The sequence below is a fragment of the Lactuca virosa genome, chromosome 1 (assembly GCF_052849685.1).
Source record: "Lactuca virosa cultivar CGN04683 chromosome 1, Lactuca_virosa_CGN04683_v6, whole genome shotgun sequence".
Lineage (NCBI taxonomy): Eukaryota > Viridiplantae > Streptophyta > Magnoliopsida > Asterales > Asteraceae > Lactuca > Lactuca virosa.
In genome coordinates, this window is record NC_136426.1 from 184,986,722 (window position 1) to 185,004,722 (window position 18,001).

At 37.2% G+C, this 18,001-nt stretch overlaps 2 protein-coding genes across 2 annotated transcripts; both read left to right on the forward strand.

Annotated features, from left to right (window-relative positions):
• The first annotated feature begins 9,395 nt into the window (after nucleotides 1-9,395).
• Nucleotides 9,396-11,190, forward strand: LOC145125307 (putative serine/threonine-protein kinase PBL28). The gene is made up of 2 exons (XM_079060781.1): nucleotides 9,396-10,295; nucleotides 10,741-11,190. The coding sequence occupies exons 1-2, from the start codon at nucleotides 9,396-9,398 to the stop codon at nucleotides 11,188-11,190; spliced, it is 1,350 nt and encodes a 449-aa protein (XP_078916907.1).
• A 78-nt stretch (nucleotides 11,191-11,268) lies between these two features.
• LOC145125319 (uncharacterized) lies at nucleotides 11,269-13,597 on the forward strand. Its single transcript, XM_079060791.1, has 3 exons — nucleotides 11,269-11,491; nucleotides 11,609-11,700; nucleotides 12,990-13,597. The coding sequence occupies exons 1-3, from the start codon at nucleotides 11,269-11,271 to the stop codon at nucleotides 13,536-13,538; spliced, it is 864 nt and encodes a 287-aa protein (XP_078916917.1). The 3' UTR covers nucleotides 13,539-13,597.
• Nucleotides 13,598-18,001: the final 4,404 nt, after the last annotated feature.

Genomic DNA, 18,001 nt, shown 5'->3' on the forward strand with positions numbered 1-18,001 from the left:
CCCTGTGGTTTAGTTAAAATTGCGTGTTTGGTCCCTAACTTTTATTTTGCACTCGGACCATCCTTACTGTTTGATTTTGTAGCATTGTTGGTCCCTCGTAAACATAAAAAGACTATAATACCCTTACCAGATTTTAATTATATTTTAAAAAGTATTAAAGATTATTTCATAAAGTATTTTATATATTATTAAAAAAGTTGGGTCCCACACATAACACATCCCACCACCTCCACCTCCAAACCCCCAATTGAGCCCTTCCCTTCTACAACTAGAAGCAGTCAATCGTATTCAATCCATATATTTCTTCTCCCTCTGAACTCAACCCTAGAGCATTGATCTTCACCTTAACTCCTCGTCGGAGCCGACTCCTCAGGAAACCTGCAATTCTAAAGTCGTGGCGGCCGCCATCATCTGTGAGAAACACCTTAGAAGACTGCAACCCTAACGCCTCCGGAAACCTGCAACTGTAAAGCCGTCGGAAACCTACAACTCTGTTACTCTTCTCCATCTTCGCACGTTCCCATCTAACCTCATTTCTACCTGTTCTGCCGACATCATCGATTTCATATGGAAAATCATCTTCCAATGATTTCATCATTTAGAAAAATAGTCTTTGATTTATGGGATATCAGGTGAGGTGTTGCATTTTGGGGTTAATCCCGTTGTGGTTAATCCGGCGACCTCATCGATTTCAAATACAACAAAATTTAACCCCATTTGTTTTTGTATTTGTTTTTTGGGATTTCATCATCGATTTAAGGTTAGGTTTTATGTTTTAGGTTTTGATTTCCAGATTTGGTTTTGATTTCAGTTTAGGTTCTGGATTTCATCATCGAAATTTTGACTTTGGTTAAGTTTTGATTTCGATATTTGATCTTGGTTTGATTTTAATTTATGGGATTTGATCTTGGTTTTGGTTAGATTTTGATTTGGTCCAGGTGGTGATCGATTGTGGTTGTAGAGTGTAAATGATGGTTATTGTTGACGGTGAACATGGTGGTTGTTAGAGGTAAATGGGGGTGGGTGTCACCTGATGAAATCGATGACGTGGGCGGACCGAATACGCAAGTGGTGGTGTTGCCGTAATAGGTGGGTGGTGGTGGTGTCGGAATAGGTGGGTGCTGGCGGTGGTGATTGGTGGCTTCCTGGTTGTAGTGATGGGAATGGTGGTTACCGGAGGTGTGGGTCCATATATCTATAAGCAATGTTAGGGAATGGTGGTTACCGGAGGTGTTGAGTGAAGGATAGGTAAGTGGTGGCTGGCGGTCACCGGTGGTGGTTTTCCGATGGCTGGTGGGTTTCAAATGGTAGTGGGTGATTCTGGCATTGACACGTGGTATTAATGGTGGGACCTATTATATTAATACATCTTTTAATTAATAACTAATAACAAAAAAAAGAAAAAAGAAAATATAAAGGGTATTATAGTCTTTTTATGTTTACGAGGGACCAACAATGCAACAAAATCAAACAGTAAGGACAGACCGAGTGCAAAATAAAAGTTAGGACCAAACACGCAATTTTAACTAAACCACAGGGGCGATTTCAGTAATTTGTTCTTTTTATTACTCAATCGAGGTGCCGGTTAACCACACGAGCTCCACCGACCTATAATAAACTTTAAGTCACCCTTTACCTTCCTTGTTAAGTCCAAGTTAGTGTGCCGGTTAACCACACACGCTCCACCAACGACTTAAACAAAGTGTAAAGTGTAATTTCATGGATTAGCACCTTATTCACATTTTCCTAAAGTAACTAAGATTGGGAATTTAATAAAAGCATTTAGTTACTTTATAATATTCATCATACTTTTAATGAGAATTTATAAGTCCTTGTCTTACCCGTTCGGCTAACGACCCTCCACCGATCAAGGAAGCGGTGGGTGAGAGTGGACACCCATTAAGTTGCCATTTTATAGGCAACAACCTTATACCCCCCTTATAGACCGGCTTCGTGAATGAGGTGTACTAGCGGTAAGACGACTTGACGTTATACATATATATATATATTAGTAACTTATAATATTATAAAGTATAAGGGTTGAATTTTAACTTTTAAAATTCTAAGGGTTGGAACTAAAGTTTTAATCAAGACTTTACATGTTCCAAAACTTGAGGGCAAGTTTTGTAAACTTCCAAAAATTTTCATTTCTTATAACTTATGAGTTAATTGAGTAATAAAAATGAAGACTCTTCATTTTTATAACTCTTGTGTTCTTTTAATGGCTTTAATAAAAGTGAGACTTTTGGTTTTCCATAACTTGAGGACAAGTTATGGACTCCATTAAAACACATTATGATCATGAATTAAACTACCATGAAGGTTACAAACAATTCCTATGATCATCTAATCTTCATAAGTTCAAGAACATGAATATGAACACTTTCAAGAATCAAAAATTACACTTAAAAAAAACTTGTAATTTTAATAATTGCCATTGTAAATGGATTAGCATAAACATTACACCATCTAAAACAAGCTTTAAAACATCAAAACAGTTTAGGGTAATGTTTCTAGTCCATTTCCAGCAACAAATGTGCAAACTTTCATACGAGCAGAAAACAGAAAAACGATTTTTTTTCAAGCTGTTTGCACACAAAAAAAAACAACAAACAAACCTGGCTCTGATACCACTGATGGGTTTTGAGCATTCTAACACTTCCTAAGTGTACATGCAACCCTAATAACCTTGGATCTGTGTTTGTCTAATAATCATGGAAAGTTGAATTCCAAGGTTATATTCCTATCTAGCATACATGGGAACATTTTTAACTTGAATGAAAGATAGAATAACTTACCTTGTTGTTGATTATGATCCTTGAAACCTTGTGAGCCTAGCACCCCAAGTGTGATGCCTCAAATGCTTCACACAACACCAAATGCAAAGGAGTAAACTTTGAGAGAATCTTACACTTGCAAAATCGGCTCTAGCCCTCTTGTTTCTTATGTGTAGCCTATTTTGGTGGAGAATGGGTTTCTTATATAGTGTTGACACATCTAGGGTTACACCATGTAAACCCTAATGTGTCATGACTCTTCATTTCCATGACCCATGGGTTTGTAACTCCCATGGAGCATCCATGGAGCATCCTATGGGTGGAACCCAACTTGATAATCCATGGAGCCTCTTAGCCCACTATATAAGATATGGAAGATTTACATAATCTACCCATATATTTAATTAGTTATCTTTTGATCACTTAATTAATTCTAAATTAATTCTTGATCAAACTAATTAAATAATATTATTAATATATTAGAACTTATAATATATTAATAAACCATAAGTGTTATTTCTCTCATTTTAGTTTATCCAATTGCATGGTGCCATGCAACCCAAATGGACCATGCCGGGTCGGGTCAAGTACATACCAGAAATAGTTATGGACTTAGACACCTTATCCAACAGTGATGACTCCATTCTTAGATACCATCCGAGAGGCCCAGGTGGAGGCTGTGAGACCGGAGAACCGCAAGAGAGAGCGTGTGATTGGGCAGGTTTCCGAGTTTGTGACGGATGGCCGTGGGCTTATGACCTTCCATGGGCGGATTTGGGTACCCTATACAGGTGGAGCTCGCCGTGTATTGATGGAGGAGGCGCACAGATCGAGATTTTCGATCCACCTGGGGGCCACTAAGATGTATTTGGACCAGAAGAGGGACTATTGATGGCCTTCTATGAAGAGAGATGTGGCCTGGGTTGTTGAGAGGTGCTTGACTTGTCGTCGGGTCAAGGCGGAGCACCATCGTCCTCACAGCAAGTTACAGCCTTTGGAGGTTCCCCAGTGGAAGTGGGAACATATTTCTATGGATTTTATCACCAAGTTACCGAGGACCACGCGAGGTGTCGACACGATATGGGTGATTGTGGACCGATTGACGAAGAGCACTCATTTTCTGGCTATCAGTGAGAGTTCTTCTGCAGAGAAATTGGCCGAGATCTATGTGAGAGAGGTGGTAGCGCGACATGGAGTGCCTACCTCGATCGTGTCGGATCGAGACGTGCGCTTTACTTCCATGTTCTGGAAGAAATTTCATGAGGAGTTGGGTAACCGGTTGCATCTCAGTACCGCATACCACCCGCAGACAGACGGGCAGAGCGAGCGGAAGATTCAGACGCTTGAGGACATGCTGCGTGCATGTGTTATGGACTTCAGAGGATGTTGGGACACTTATTTTCCCTTGGCTGAGTTTTCTTACAACAACAACCATCATTTGAGTATTGGTATGCCTTCCTTTGAGCTTCTATATGGGATAAGGTGTCAGACTCCCATTTGTTGGGGAGAGATAGGGCAGCGAGTGATGGGTGACACTGAGATAGTGTTGAAGACGACCGAGTAGATTTAACAAGTCAGACAGAGGTTACTGACAGCCTAGAGTCGCCAGAAGAGTTACGCGGATCGGCGACGATCCGAGCTAGAGTTCTAGGTTGGAGATTTTGTCCTCTTGAAGGTATCTCCATGGAAAGAGGTGATCTAATTTAGGAAACGTGGCAAGATGGGGCCCCGATACATTGGTCCTTTCAGAGTGATCACCAGAGTAGGTAGGGTAGCCTACCGGTTAGAGCTACCAGCAGAGTTGAGTCAGATTCATAACACCTTCCACGTGTCCCAGCTGAGGAAGTGTGTAGCCGATGAGACGGCAGTGGTACCATTAGAGGACATTCAGGTTGATGCGAGCCTAAATTATATTGAGAGACCGATTGCGATTTTGGACCGGAAGGTGAAGGTTCTGAGGAACAAGGAGGTGCCTCTGGTTCAGGTCCAATGGCAACATCGGAAGGGGTCCGAGTGCACTTGGGAGCCGAAGTCTGAGATACGCAAGCAATATCCAGAGTTATTTTCGGAGCCTGACTTCGAGGGCGAAGTCTGATTCTAGTGGGGGAGAATTGTAACATTCCAAGACCAGGTATACCTTATAAGCCCTTGTTCTTTTGGTAAATTGTCGAGTTTAGCCCTTATTGAGAAAAGGTGGTAAATGAGTACGCGGGGCGTACACGAGTGTACGCGCAGCATACTCATATGCGTGTTTTTGACGCGGAAGCCACCTAGTATGCTAGACGTACCAGAGGGTACGTTGGGCGTACTAGGCCCAAAGTGAAAACCCTAATTTGGGGTGTGTCCCTATATAAAGGATATGATGGCCTCATTCCTGGCCACCATTCTCAGACAAACAACCCTCTAAAACCCTAACCTTCGTTCATGGAGCCTGTGAGGCCATTTGAGAACCTTTAAGTGATTTTTGTGTGTTCTTGAAGTGAAGAAGAAACTTTGGAGAAGAAGGAGTGAGAGTCCAGGCCTTGGATCTGAGCATATCTGTGTTGGGAGCTTCATCTAGAGGTATAAAGCTCCAAGCTTTCTCACTCTTTTGATTTGTGCATCATATTAGAACATTTTAGGGTTTTTGTCCCAAAAGTTGGAGACTTTATGAGATATTGAGCTCCAGAGACTATGATCAGCTCCTTTGAGTGTCTTTAGTGGTGTAGTGTCATAAAAATCGCGACTTGGACGTTGGAATCAAACCATGCATGAGATATGAGCATTTTGAGACAATAGAATGAGAGTTTCGGGTGTTTGTGACCTTATCAGCCATGCAAAGGCTTAAAGTCACTGACTTTATGGAGTAAGAGCCTTTAGAGAGTCCAGATCTGTGATATGAGCCAAGGTCTTAACTGATTAAGACCAAAGGAGTAGAAAGAGTGAAACTGGGACGTACGTTGAGCGTAATCCCAGTACGTGCATCGTAGGGGTCGAGAATCCCTGATGCCTGCATGGCAGCGGGTATGCCCAGCGTAGAGAGCTGGTACGCGCAGCGTACGCGCTGCCGTTGACTTTTGGTTGACTTCTAGGGTATGGTCAATTTTGGACTATTAAGGCCATGGAGGGGTAAAATGGTATTTTACCCTTCTGTGAGTTTATAAAAGGTTTCGTCTAGCTTCATTGAGAGTCGTTATTAATTAGGGATAATTATCGTATGTGTTAGGCGGAGGCTAGACCGGTGATTCGAGTTTGAGATTATCCGATTCTTGCGAGGTGAGTCTTCTCATTATACTTACCGTGAGTGGTATCTTTGTGTGACTGAGATGTCTTATGTGCTTATCTGTGTGTTGTGATATTCTGCATTATGTCTTTGTGATTTATGTTGAGTATTATTATTATTAAGCTTATTGTGTTAGGACCGGAGGGTCCACTTGAGTTGTGGGACCGAAGGGTCTTAGGGTCTCCACTGAGACACATTGACCAGGGGTCATATTGAGTTAGCCTCGAGTGGCTAATGTGATGTGTTTGGTATTTTGGGGAACTCACTAAGCTTCGTGCTTACCGTGTTATGTGATATGTGTTTCAGGTACTTCTGGGGATCGCGGGAAGGCGCCGACTTGATTGTACACACACCCGAGTTGGAGATATGTCTTTGGAGGATCCTGGATTTGTGATATATTCAGTTTTGGAACATGTGTTTTGATAACTTGATATCTGTGGGTTTTTGTGATTTGAAACGAGATAATTGGGTTTTTAAATGAAATTTTTTTGTTGAAAAATTACGGTGTTACAACCCACACGAGATATCGTCGTAGACCACAACTGTATAGTTACTGAATCTCATGATCGCCAAATCCAACTTGCCGCAAAAACAAGAACACCCACACAAGATATCGTCGTAGACCACAACTATATAATTATTGAATCTCATGATCGCCAAATCCAAATTCCCACAAAAAAAGAACACCCACACAGGATATCACCGTAGACCGCAACTATATAATTACTGAATCTCATGATCGCCAAATCCAAAATTGCCGCAAAAAAACAAAAACAGCCACACAAGATATCACCGTAGACCACAACTAAATAAGTACTAAATCCCATTATCGCCAAATCCAAATTACAACAAAAACAAGAACACCCACACGAGATATCGACGTAGACCACAACTATATAATTACGGAATCCCATGATCACCAAATCCAAATTGCTGCAAAAACAAGAACACTAACACGAGATATCGCCGTTGACCACAACTACATAAATATTGAATATCATGATCGCCAAATCCAAACTGCCACAAAAACAAGAACACCCACACAAGATATCGTCGTAGACCACAACTTTTTACATCGACACCGATGAATATCGAAGATCACAATTCCAGCCCCCTACCATGTGAATGATTGTCATTGCTGCCAATCACAACTTCGTCTTGAAGTTACTTCAAAAAATAATTAAATAAATATTTAAAATAAACATTAATCATTTTAAATTCTTTGATTACGTACGTAAAGCAATCCGACAATCCTTCATATTGACAATAAACGACCAAACATGTCGATGTTTAAGAATACTGCACCACTTTAATGAGATCGACAACCTAGTTAATTTTTTTGGAACCGAAAAATATTTTATAAAGGGCTACCACCTAGCAAGTAACTAGGCGGAGCAAACAAAAGAAAGAAACATGATAAAGTTTTCGAGGAAATAACATACAATTTAGTGGGCTAACACACCACTCGACCCACTTATAGATGAAATTAACTCTCCTATGTTTCACCCATGTATACAGTGGAGATTTGACATTATCCGCTATCTTTGCCGGGAAGGTCCGGATTTTTTTGAACACCCAATCACACCTAGCTTTATAGATCAGCCAAATAGCGCCATAACATATGCTATATGATGTTCTTCCTTCGTTTATGGCAGTTTCCCCATCTACCTATAAATGAAATCAAGTCGCCAATATTTTCAAATTGAGGGACCAGGATAGCACACCATTTAAATATCCATTACCAAACTGTGGAGGCAAGGTGACATCGCATCAAGATATGACTAACATCTTCATCAACTAGTAAACAATAACCACACAACGTGGATGCGAGTGACACACCTCTTATCCTAAGCGAAGAGGCAGTAGGAATTCGCCCCAAATTTGCTCTCCATATAAAGCATGTGACTTAAATTGGGACTTCATGAATCCATGGTATAACTTCTTCATCAGCAGCCAATTGAGTATGGTCAATTATTGTCTAAGAACATCCACATGATACTTGCCATCATTGGATAGATCGCATTTCCAATGATCTAACCTCACTGTTGGCTGGAATGTACCAATCCTAGATGAAATAATGTTGAGATTATGCACCTGATCTTCATCTTCAGAGGGGGCGATCTCCAATCCCAGGTCAGATCTCCGATTTGTACCCTATCTTTTACTTTGCAATTTTTTTTATGTATATCCGGTTGGTACTGTTCTGGGAATGCATCTTTGAGAGATCCATTACCACACCAAACATCCAACCAAAATAAGGTATTATCTATTGCACATACTTTTTTGTGATGACATTGTTAATATCAATACCTAATTTCTTAAGATCGTTTTTTTGCCCCTGCCACATTGTTCCAAAAGCCAATAATTGATTTCTTTGACATACAATCTAAAGGTTTGTTACCGAGATTGTGAATTCCAGTGATCACACGAGACCATAGTGCCGAGCCATCTGTTCGTAATCGTCACCACCATTTGGTGATCAAGGACAAGTTGAAAGCTCTAAGTGATCCCAATCCCAACCCACCTGTTTCTTTTGGTGCTACTATTTTTTTCCATGCCACCCAAGTTATTTTGTATTTATTGTCCATTCCGCCCCAAAGGATCTGCCTTCGAATTTTTTCCAATGTATCAATCACTCCTAAATGAAAGGGTTTTTGCCTTCCAAGGAGATAGTCGGGAGTGAAATCTTTCAATTATAGGCTTCAAGTGTTTCTTTAGGTTCATGTTTGCAGAACATAGTTAACTAAAAATTAGATAACGAAGAGTTTGGCTAGTAAATACAAACTACATGGAGAAAATAAATGTATATAATCAATTTGATTTTATATGAAATTAATGTTTAAACACATGCTTATTGAGTTTTTATTAAATAAATGATTCAATCAATCAATCATCGAAAATAAAATTTAATAATTTGCTAACCCGCATCACAATATGGTCCAATATTATAAGAAATTAAAAGGACCGGATAACTGTTTTTTATACACAAACTGGCTACATCGACCCATTATATAATGTTAATCACTTAATCACTAAGAGGGTGCACATTGTCCGATAGGTAAATATAAAAAGAAAAAAAAAATAGTTTTCAACGTCAGCAAAATATTGTTTTTATAGTTGGACGTTGTTTTCGTGGTACTTTCGGTGAAAAGATTCCTATGACAATTATTGCAAGTATATAATATTTTATTAAAAGGTACAACAAATGATAAAATGTGAAGTAGTTGGATTTAGTTTTTCAACTTTACGATGGTTATTTAAAAGCACAATCTAATTATCATTAGCAAACTCAGTTCTGTATACATTCACATAACCATAAGCGTCAACAACAACATACTTATCAATATCAAAAAACAATGTCTTCTTCAGGTGTTCACCTAGAAAAGTTTGTAATTCCACTAGAGGAGATCCACGCTGCCACCAAATACTTCGGTATTGATAATAAGTTACAAATTGAAGGATTTAGTGAGATCTATAGAGGACAACTCTCAGAACACTGGCAAAACCGCATAGCTGCTTTCAAACGCTTAAGACTTGGGTTTTATAATGAGGTTGAGATGATGTCGAGGTTCAACCATGAAAACCTCATCCGTCTTATTGGCTATTGTGATGAAGATAATGAGTTGATTATGGTTTCCGAATATGCTATCCATGGAAGCCTTGATCAACATCTTCAAGACACTACTAAGAGGCGTACCCTAACATGGCCACAACGGCTGAAGATTTGCTTAGGGGTAGCAGCAGGACTGAACTACCTTCACTCGGGTCATAGTGAGCATAACAGAGTAGTACACGGAGACATCAAAAGCGCAAGCATATTGTTGGATGAAAATCTGGAAGCAAAAATATGTAGTTTTGGCTTGGCAATATTTCTGGATCAAAATCAGCAACAAGTGCATCCACGTGCTGCACATAGCACAATTTACAATGATTGGGCTTACAATGAAAGGGGCGTCCCCTGCATCGAATCCGATGTTTACTCATTTGGGTGGGTACTTTTTGAAATATTGAGTGGCATGTTGGCTTATGGGAGGAGAATTGGTGATGATAAACGACAATCACTTTCAAAGTTGGTTGAACTCTACGATGAAAACAAAGTGGATGACTTTATTGATCCTTATATAAGAGATCATATTAATACTTATTCATTCCATATAATTAAGGACATAGCCACTCAATGCATTAGTTTTGAGTTAACAGATCGCCCTACTATAAACATGATCACCACGAGGATTGAGGAAGCACTGCATATTCAAGTAAGTCTTCATTTAAATATTTTCAAGGAAATCTAGTTTCATTAACTTAAGAGCATTTCACTCTTAATTTGTCTTATCAAACTTTCATCGAAAATGTTATCTTCTGAACACTTCAGCTACAAGATCACTTTAAATTTTGGAGGAAACTAACCAAAAACACAAAAATAATCGACTAATAAATTGTTATTTCTAGGTAACACAATATTACCCCCAAAAACTAAATAAATTTGATGCATAAACTTAATGGCTGACTTTTCTTTTATGACTAAGCACAATGAACCAATATCATATGAACAAAATCAGAGAGCAACAAGAAACTTGTTAAATTCCCATTTTCATAACCCCAAACCATTGTGTATTGGTTTAAATATATACATGTAGTGAAATTGATTATTAGGGGCTGTTCCAACACTGAATTTTTATAATATTTTTTAAATATCCACAGACCCATGGAGTTGCTTCAGCCAGTACCATACGAAGCCACCAACATGAAAGCTTAGAAAGTTATTTAATTCCGCTGAAGGATATCATCTTGGCAACCAAAAACTTTGATCCCAACTCTCGGGTCGGAGATGGTGGATTTGGTATGGTTTACAGAGGACAACTCTCTAAACAATGGCAAAACTGCACCGTTGCCATCAAACGTCTTAATTATGAAGGTCACCAAGGAAAGAACGAGTTCCTTACTGAGATTAAGTTGATCTCAAGATTCCACCATGAAAACATCATCCCTTTCGTTGGTTACTGTGATGAAGAGAATGAGATGATTTTAGTTTTTGAGTATGCTAGCAATGGCAGCCTTGATCATCATCTCTACGATCCAAATAAGAGGGGTAACCTAACATGGGCAAGACGCCTCAAGATTTGCTTAGGGGCAGCAAGAGGACTAAACTAACTTCACTCGTGTTTAGGGGAACACAATAGAGTAATACATAGAGACGTGAAGAGCGGAAACATATTGCTAGATGAAAATATGGAAGCCAAAATTTGTGATTTTGGTTTGTCAAAAGAAGGCCCTAGAAATCAGCAATATACACAAATTTATACAAAAGCTGCTGGTACCAACTTCTACATGTGTCCCATTTATCATGAAAGCAACATCCTCCGTAAGGAGTCAGACGTCTACTCATTTGGGGTAGTATTGTTTGAAATGTTAAGTGGGATGTTGGCTTATCACCAAAAGGACTCTGGAGATGGTAACCAACAATTTCTGATAAGTCTCGTCCGACGTTATTTTAAGGAAGAAGTAGTTAGATTAATTGATCCACTTATAAACGATCAGATTGATAGACGTTGCTTACATATGTTTATAGATATTGCGTATCAGTGTATAAGCTACAATTTAGAAGAACGCCCTACCATGGACAAAATTGTCGAGAGCATTGAGAATGCGATGATTTTCCAGGTGAGTTCTTTTACTTAATATGAAATAAATTGGTATAATACTATAATCAAACATGTTGACTACAAAATATATTGACTATAAATCTTCTTATTCAGTTGATAACATTTTAGCTGGTTTATCATGGTACATTTTTGATACTCTAGTACATATCATTATTTAACTTAAACAAATTTCGTAAATATTCTTCAATATTTGGTTTAAGTAATTTAACAAAAAAAAGTTACAGGATTGTAATATTTTTTGTGTGTAAATTATAGTTTTGGTTCTTGTGCTTTAAAGTCAACACTAGTTTGTCTAATTTTTGAATTTTTGACACCGCTCACAACTAGGGTTTCCAAAAGTTGCACAAATAATCTTTGAAATGTTAAATCTAACAGCTTAGCTGTTAGGACTTTTTTTTTAATATGACCATTTTGACGTTTCATTTAGCATTTCTTATTGTTTTATTATATTTTACTAGTTTATAACCCGTGGAAACCACAATTACAAAATTAATTAAACTTTTATAATAGAAACTCAAAATTATTAATCAATTATTTTAAATAAATTATTAATTAAGAGATATTTTAGTTATATAAATTTTAATCATTGATTTAAATAAATATGTGAAATTATATCACTTTATAATTTGTATTAATTTTATTTTAATTTTTATTCAATGTTATTAACTTAATGTAATTAGAGTGAAAAATTTAAAATTTGAAATTTGAAATGGAGAATCAATAGGCTGACAAGTAGCATGCATTAATTAGGAGACATAATAGAGTGACACATGACAAAAGAAGAATAAAATATGTATTAATTAGGAGGTCTAATAGGGTGACACATGTCAAAAGGAGAATACAACTATTCTTTTATTAGAATAGAGAGATTTGTTTATTATTTTAAAATACCAAGGACCTTATCTCACTCCCTTAGTACCCCCTTAGTTATCGGTTATAAAACCCCACCAATCCACAACCACAACCACCACCACCACTACTTGTATTCTATTTTTTGTGATTGTGTTCACCCCAATCACCAGTCATCATCAACCACCATCATCGGTGTGTACCACCACCACCGTTAGTCTTAAATTTATTATATTTACATGAATCGTAATTTTATTGATGATCAAACCTACGATCGAGATATGTCATGATTTTTTGTTTCTAATACACATATAGAATAATTTTCACACATACACAAAACCAGTGAAGCTTTGATCAAGTAGCGTAAATTAAAACATACCCGATTTTCAGCCAAATTCATCACCTATAATATTTGGTTTTTTCTTATGTTTTCTACAGAAACTTCTCAAACCAAGGTATCTGATACAACAAGAAGAATCCGGACAAACTATAATAAATCTCCTAGGCAATGCCAAGGCAGTCCGTCTAAGAAGCCACCACGATAAGTTCCTCTACGCCGATGAGGACCAAGAATCTGTTTCCCAAAACCACAATGGTACTGCCAAGAACAACATTTGGATCATCGAGTTTGTCAACACTTATCTCGAAAACATCACTCTCATTCGCCTAAAATCATGTTATGACAAATACTTAGCAGCTTCCAGCAACCATTTCTTGCTCGGAATGGTCGGGAAAAAGGTCATTCAGACGGTTCCCAACCGCCTCGACTCGTCGGTGGAGTGGGAGCCAATTGAGAAAGGGGGAAAGGTGAAGCTCAAAACAAGATATGGAAACTACTTACGTGCTAACGATGGACTTCTGTCGTGGAGGAATTCAGTCACACATGACATTCCTCACCGGAGCCCCACCCAGGATCGGATCATATGGCAAATCGATATTGTTGATATCCCACTACAGTTTTCATCATCACCACCAGCGAGTTGTTAGTTCCTCATTTTGATTCCTTTACTTCCTCTGAATCTAGCTTTCCATCGACATTCTGGTCAAAATCCCTAACATTCATGAATCAAGAGGTATTTTATGATAAACTGATAACAAAATTATGTTCCTAACTTGAATTCAGATTATGTATTCAATATCTATATCATTTTTTTTTCAGTCATTTGACTAGCCTCAGCGAGAAGAAGGGTGAGCGATAAACTTCCATGTTATTTCTGACGATTCTAGGGAAACCAATGAAAATACACAAAGGTTTTGCATTAGGTTCATAGGGAAAGAAGTTACCGAGATGAATAGGACATTGAAGAAAGAGACACAACTTATGGATTTTGTGCATAAAACATTGAGAGAGAGAGAGAGAGAGAGAGAGAGAGAGCAAATCGATTTGGTGCAATGGTGCTTTATAGATTTGAGGTCGAGGAGACCGGAGTCGATTAAGGATCTTATTCAATTTCTCATGTAAGTAATAGAGGAACTATTGACTAAAATCTTTGAAGACTATACATGCAACTTTTGAAAAATAAAGGATAAGCATTTTAAAATTTTGAAAACTAAATTAAATACAATGACCAAAACTGTAATTTACTCTTTGTGTGTTATATTTCACGGATGTGAAGTGTAAAATGATGAATACCTCTAGTTGTAGCCTTTAGGGAAAGAGGTTGTTTAGGTGATAGTAAGGGTAAGCATGGATCGATTTCAACTAGTTTTCACCTAAAATCGAACCCAGAACTGATCTTTTGGTTCTTAGAAAACTAGAACCCAACCTAGCCTAAAACCGATGGGTTCATTTTCTCGGTTTTTGGTTTTTCCCAAGATCAATTTCGGGTTCACTATTTAACATAGGGTTCGGTTAGGACTAAGTTACCTTTCTCAAGGGTCTTAGAATCTTATATATAAGATTGAGGAAGATATACGAATTATACGACTAACAATGTGGGATACCTCAAACATTAGAATGAAAAGGGAGGAAAACATTAGAATGAAAAGGGAGGAGGAAGGTACGTGTATAATATAAGACCTGAGATAGGAGAAAGCTTCATCCCACCATCGATGTAGGATGCATTGTATAGCCTAATAAAATTCAAAGGCGCTACACCAAAATACGCTGAAGAGAAGAGTCAAACACGTGACGTCAAAGTATATAGGCAGCACATTGAACTAATTGAGTTAGAAGTAGTTCAATATATAGCTTTATGTTTGATAAAATAGATTCTTAAATATAGAAATCATGTTTACAACAGATAAAAGATTAATCACAAAGGAGTAAATAAGAACTGTTTTTTAATTAGAGAATACAAAGTTCAATTACAATTTTGATCGTAAGAACTTGGCAAAAGGTATCCTGTACGTTTTAACTAACATCAATTTATTTAGGTAGAAACCTAGGGAGTCGGTTAGAGAAACATCCACTTAAAACAAGAATCCTAAGCAGTGACAACCTGTAAAATAGTTAAGTATATTCACTGTGAAACCTATGTGTACAAACAACAAAACCGCACGTAGTATTGCAAAGCAAATATTCAATGAAGACTTATGATATACAATTACGAAACCTTTTGCATTACAACTTAGTCACAACACATAGACATACCAAATCCTAACAATCTCCATTTTGTGTGAGGTTGCGAAGAAGTCTTCACTTGATTTCCTCAAAAACTTGCGGAGCAAAAGCAATCACCACTGTCCATATCATAATCCACCATCTTAGAATATTAGACACTAGCTTGATTTAAGTATTTGGATTCATCTTCCAAAGCTCCACTTTTGAAAGGTTTCCATTTAAAGTAGAAGACTTATATCAAAGTAGAAGACTTATATCAGTGCTTATCCTTTATGTACAATGTACTGTTCTTCACAATCCTGTCACATAAGATTTGTAAACAGCTCCCCAAGGCTCATGTTGTATTTCCATATGCTACATATTCTTAATATCACTTGGAAGATCACAGGGGCCAACATATATCTTCCTTTTCATAAAACCAACAAAGTCCACATCCATCTTACAAATTTCCATGAAATATGATCTCATCATCTTCTTCAAATGAAGAATCTGTTTCACATACTTATCCTTTTCTTTAATGAAGATCATATACAATACAAACCAATCATGAGGATTCATTATTGGTGAATTGACAAAAGAGAACGCAAACTCCTCATGATTACTTCCCCTCACAACTTTGAATTTATAATTTACAAACTCATCATTCATGCAGTTTTCAGCTTGAAATTCGTTTATGGAAATAATCTTCTTTAAACTCCACACTTCATATTGAGGCTTAGACTACGAAGTATAGAAGTCAAAATCTTCTTGTTCATAGTACCATTGTTTAAAGGAACGCCGCCAGTATTTGGAAAACTTTTGATCAAAAAAGCCTTCACAGTCTTAGGAAAGACAAATTGACAATCTGCTTTATTCTCAATCACGAATGATGACCTAGGATGCAACCAATCCTTATCCACATTCTTGATAGCCTCATTCATCATTCGATTAAAATCTAACATAATCCATAAAGTTTTTAATGTTAATTCAACAACCTCTTTTTCCCTTTTCTCTGCTTCTTGATGTTTGTGTTCAATTTCTGACTGCTATAATCTTTCAAGCTCTTCATCATCTTTGGGTTGTTCATCTTCAGGATTTTGTTCCGATTGATTTACAATGACAACAGAACCAGATCATGAAGCATTTGTATGTTAAACATTCTTCAATCTACCCCTCATTTTCTGAAAGCCAATAGTTATCTTTTTGGAAGCTTCAGGCTTCTTAACCATTTTTGGAATGACATAGGGATTTATAATGTTCATCATCCATTCTCTCCCTTGTTGCGAAGTAGCACTGCTACTCGCAATATCACCCAAGTTAGCTAACTGTGAAATCAAAGGTTGAAGCTTTGCATCCAAAAATTGTGAAATATAATCCACATGACGAGCATACTTCTTTTCAACGATTTTCACAAGTATTTGATTGATTTCAAAGGTGCGACCCTTCACTAGCAACAACTCATCATCCTTCTTCACCAACTTAGATCTAACATAATATAGTTCCTTTTTAAGAGAATTAATCTTCATGTCTTTCCTGGTTCAACAATTCATCATCCTTATTCTTCCCCTGTATTTGATCATCATAGTTTGGTGTTTCGAAGTGATCTTGTTCTTCTTCACAAGATTGTACAATTTGAACAACTTGTTCTTGATTGACAACAGTCTCCCCTCAACATTATCATTTGAATTATAAATATTCTCTCCCTGGACATGAACTCCAACATTATTGACTACTTCATCAACTATATTTAGTAATTCATCACCTTTGTGTCAATAGCCTTTGCTACAAAATTGATAGCACATTCCGGTTCAGTAAATAATTGAAGGAATTCATCATCAAATGTCATAATAATGGATGTTTTAGAACATGAAGTTGGAAGATTTTCTTCACATTGAGGCACTTCCTTTTGAAAGGATTTGATGAATTTATAATCAAACGTAACATAGTAACTTTCCTCCATCTTTCTTGTCTTCTTATTGAGAACACGATATGGTTTTGATGAGAGTACCCAAGGAAAATTGCTTCATCCTCTTTCGAATAAAATTTATTGTGATGCTATTTTGAATTGTGAACAAATCACCAGGAACCAAAAACATGGAAAAAATTTACATTAGGTTTATGATTGTTAAATATCTCATAAGGAGTAATCAAATATCACTTATTAATGTAAGATATATTTCGAGTAAAGCATGTGGTTCTGAGAGGTTCGCATAATGATCTATTTCGCCTTTCAACCACACCATTTTGTTGTGGTGTGTAAGGAGATAAGAAATTAAGAATGATCTTTTTGTTCGTCAAAAATTCCTCGAATACTTTATTCTTGACTTCAGTCTTGTTGTCACTGCGAATCTTCCTCATTGGCTTTCATAATTGCAACTCAACTTGTTTCACAAAATCAATCATCTTCTGAGTGGTTTTAGATTTCTACATAAGAAAAAAACTCTACGTAAATTGAGAAAAAGCTTCAACAATAAGAATAACGTACTTATTACCACCATCGCTTTCAATCGAAGATGGACCATACAGATTGATGTGAAGTAATTCAAGAGGTTCAAAAATCTTAGAATTCATTATGGATGAATAGCTTTTTCAAATTTACTTTCCCAATTCACACATGACACATAAATGTTCTTTGTCATATTTGAGAATAAGAAGGCCTCGCACTAAATCACCCAAATTTAGTTTGTTGATATCCTTAAAGTTCAGATGTGATAGCCTTCGGTGTCATAATCAACTATTATCAAAAGAAATCTTTGCAAAAAAGGAAATGGATGATCTTCCTTCAATTGGTTTCATATCCAATGTATATAGCCCTCTTTGCCCTTTTAACTTCAGAAGAATTTTTTATGATTCTTTGTGTTGTATTTCCGATCCCTCGTCATCAAAAGACACTCTTAGTACTACACAT

What these genes read in the sequence shown, in the direction of transcription:
- LOC145125307 (XM_079060781.1), top strand. Translation starts at nt 9,396, where the DNA reads ATGTCTTCTTCAGGTGTTCACCTAGAAAAGTTTGTAATTCCACTAGAG. An exon ending in AGGAAGCACTGCATATTCAA is followed by an intron (nt 10,296 to 10,740) that starts GTAAGTCTTCAT and finishes AAATATCCACAG; the next exon opens with ACCCATGGAGTTGCTTCAGC.
- LOC145125319 (XM_079060791.1), top strand. Translation starts at nt 11,269, where the DNA reads ATGGAAGCCAAAATTTGTGATTTTGGTTTGTCAAAAGAAGGCCCTAGA. An exon ending in CCAAAAGGACTCTGGAGATG is followed by an intron (nt 11,492 to 11,608) that starts GTAACCAACAAT and finishes ATATGTTTATAG; the next exon opens with ATATTGCGTATCAGTGTATA. An exon ending in AGAATGCGATGATTTTCCAG is followed by an intron (nt 11,701 to 12,989) that starts GTGAGTTCTTTT and finishes TGTTTTCTACAG; the next exon opens with AAACTTCTCAAACCAAGGTA.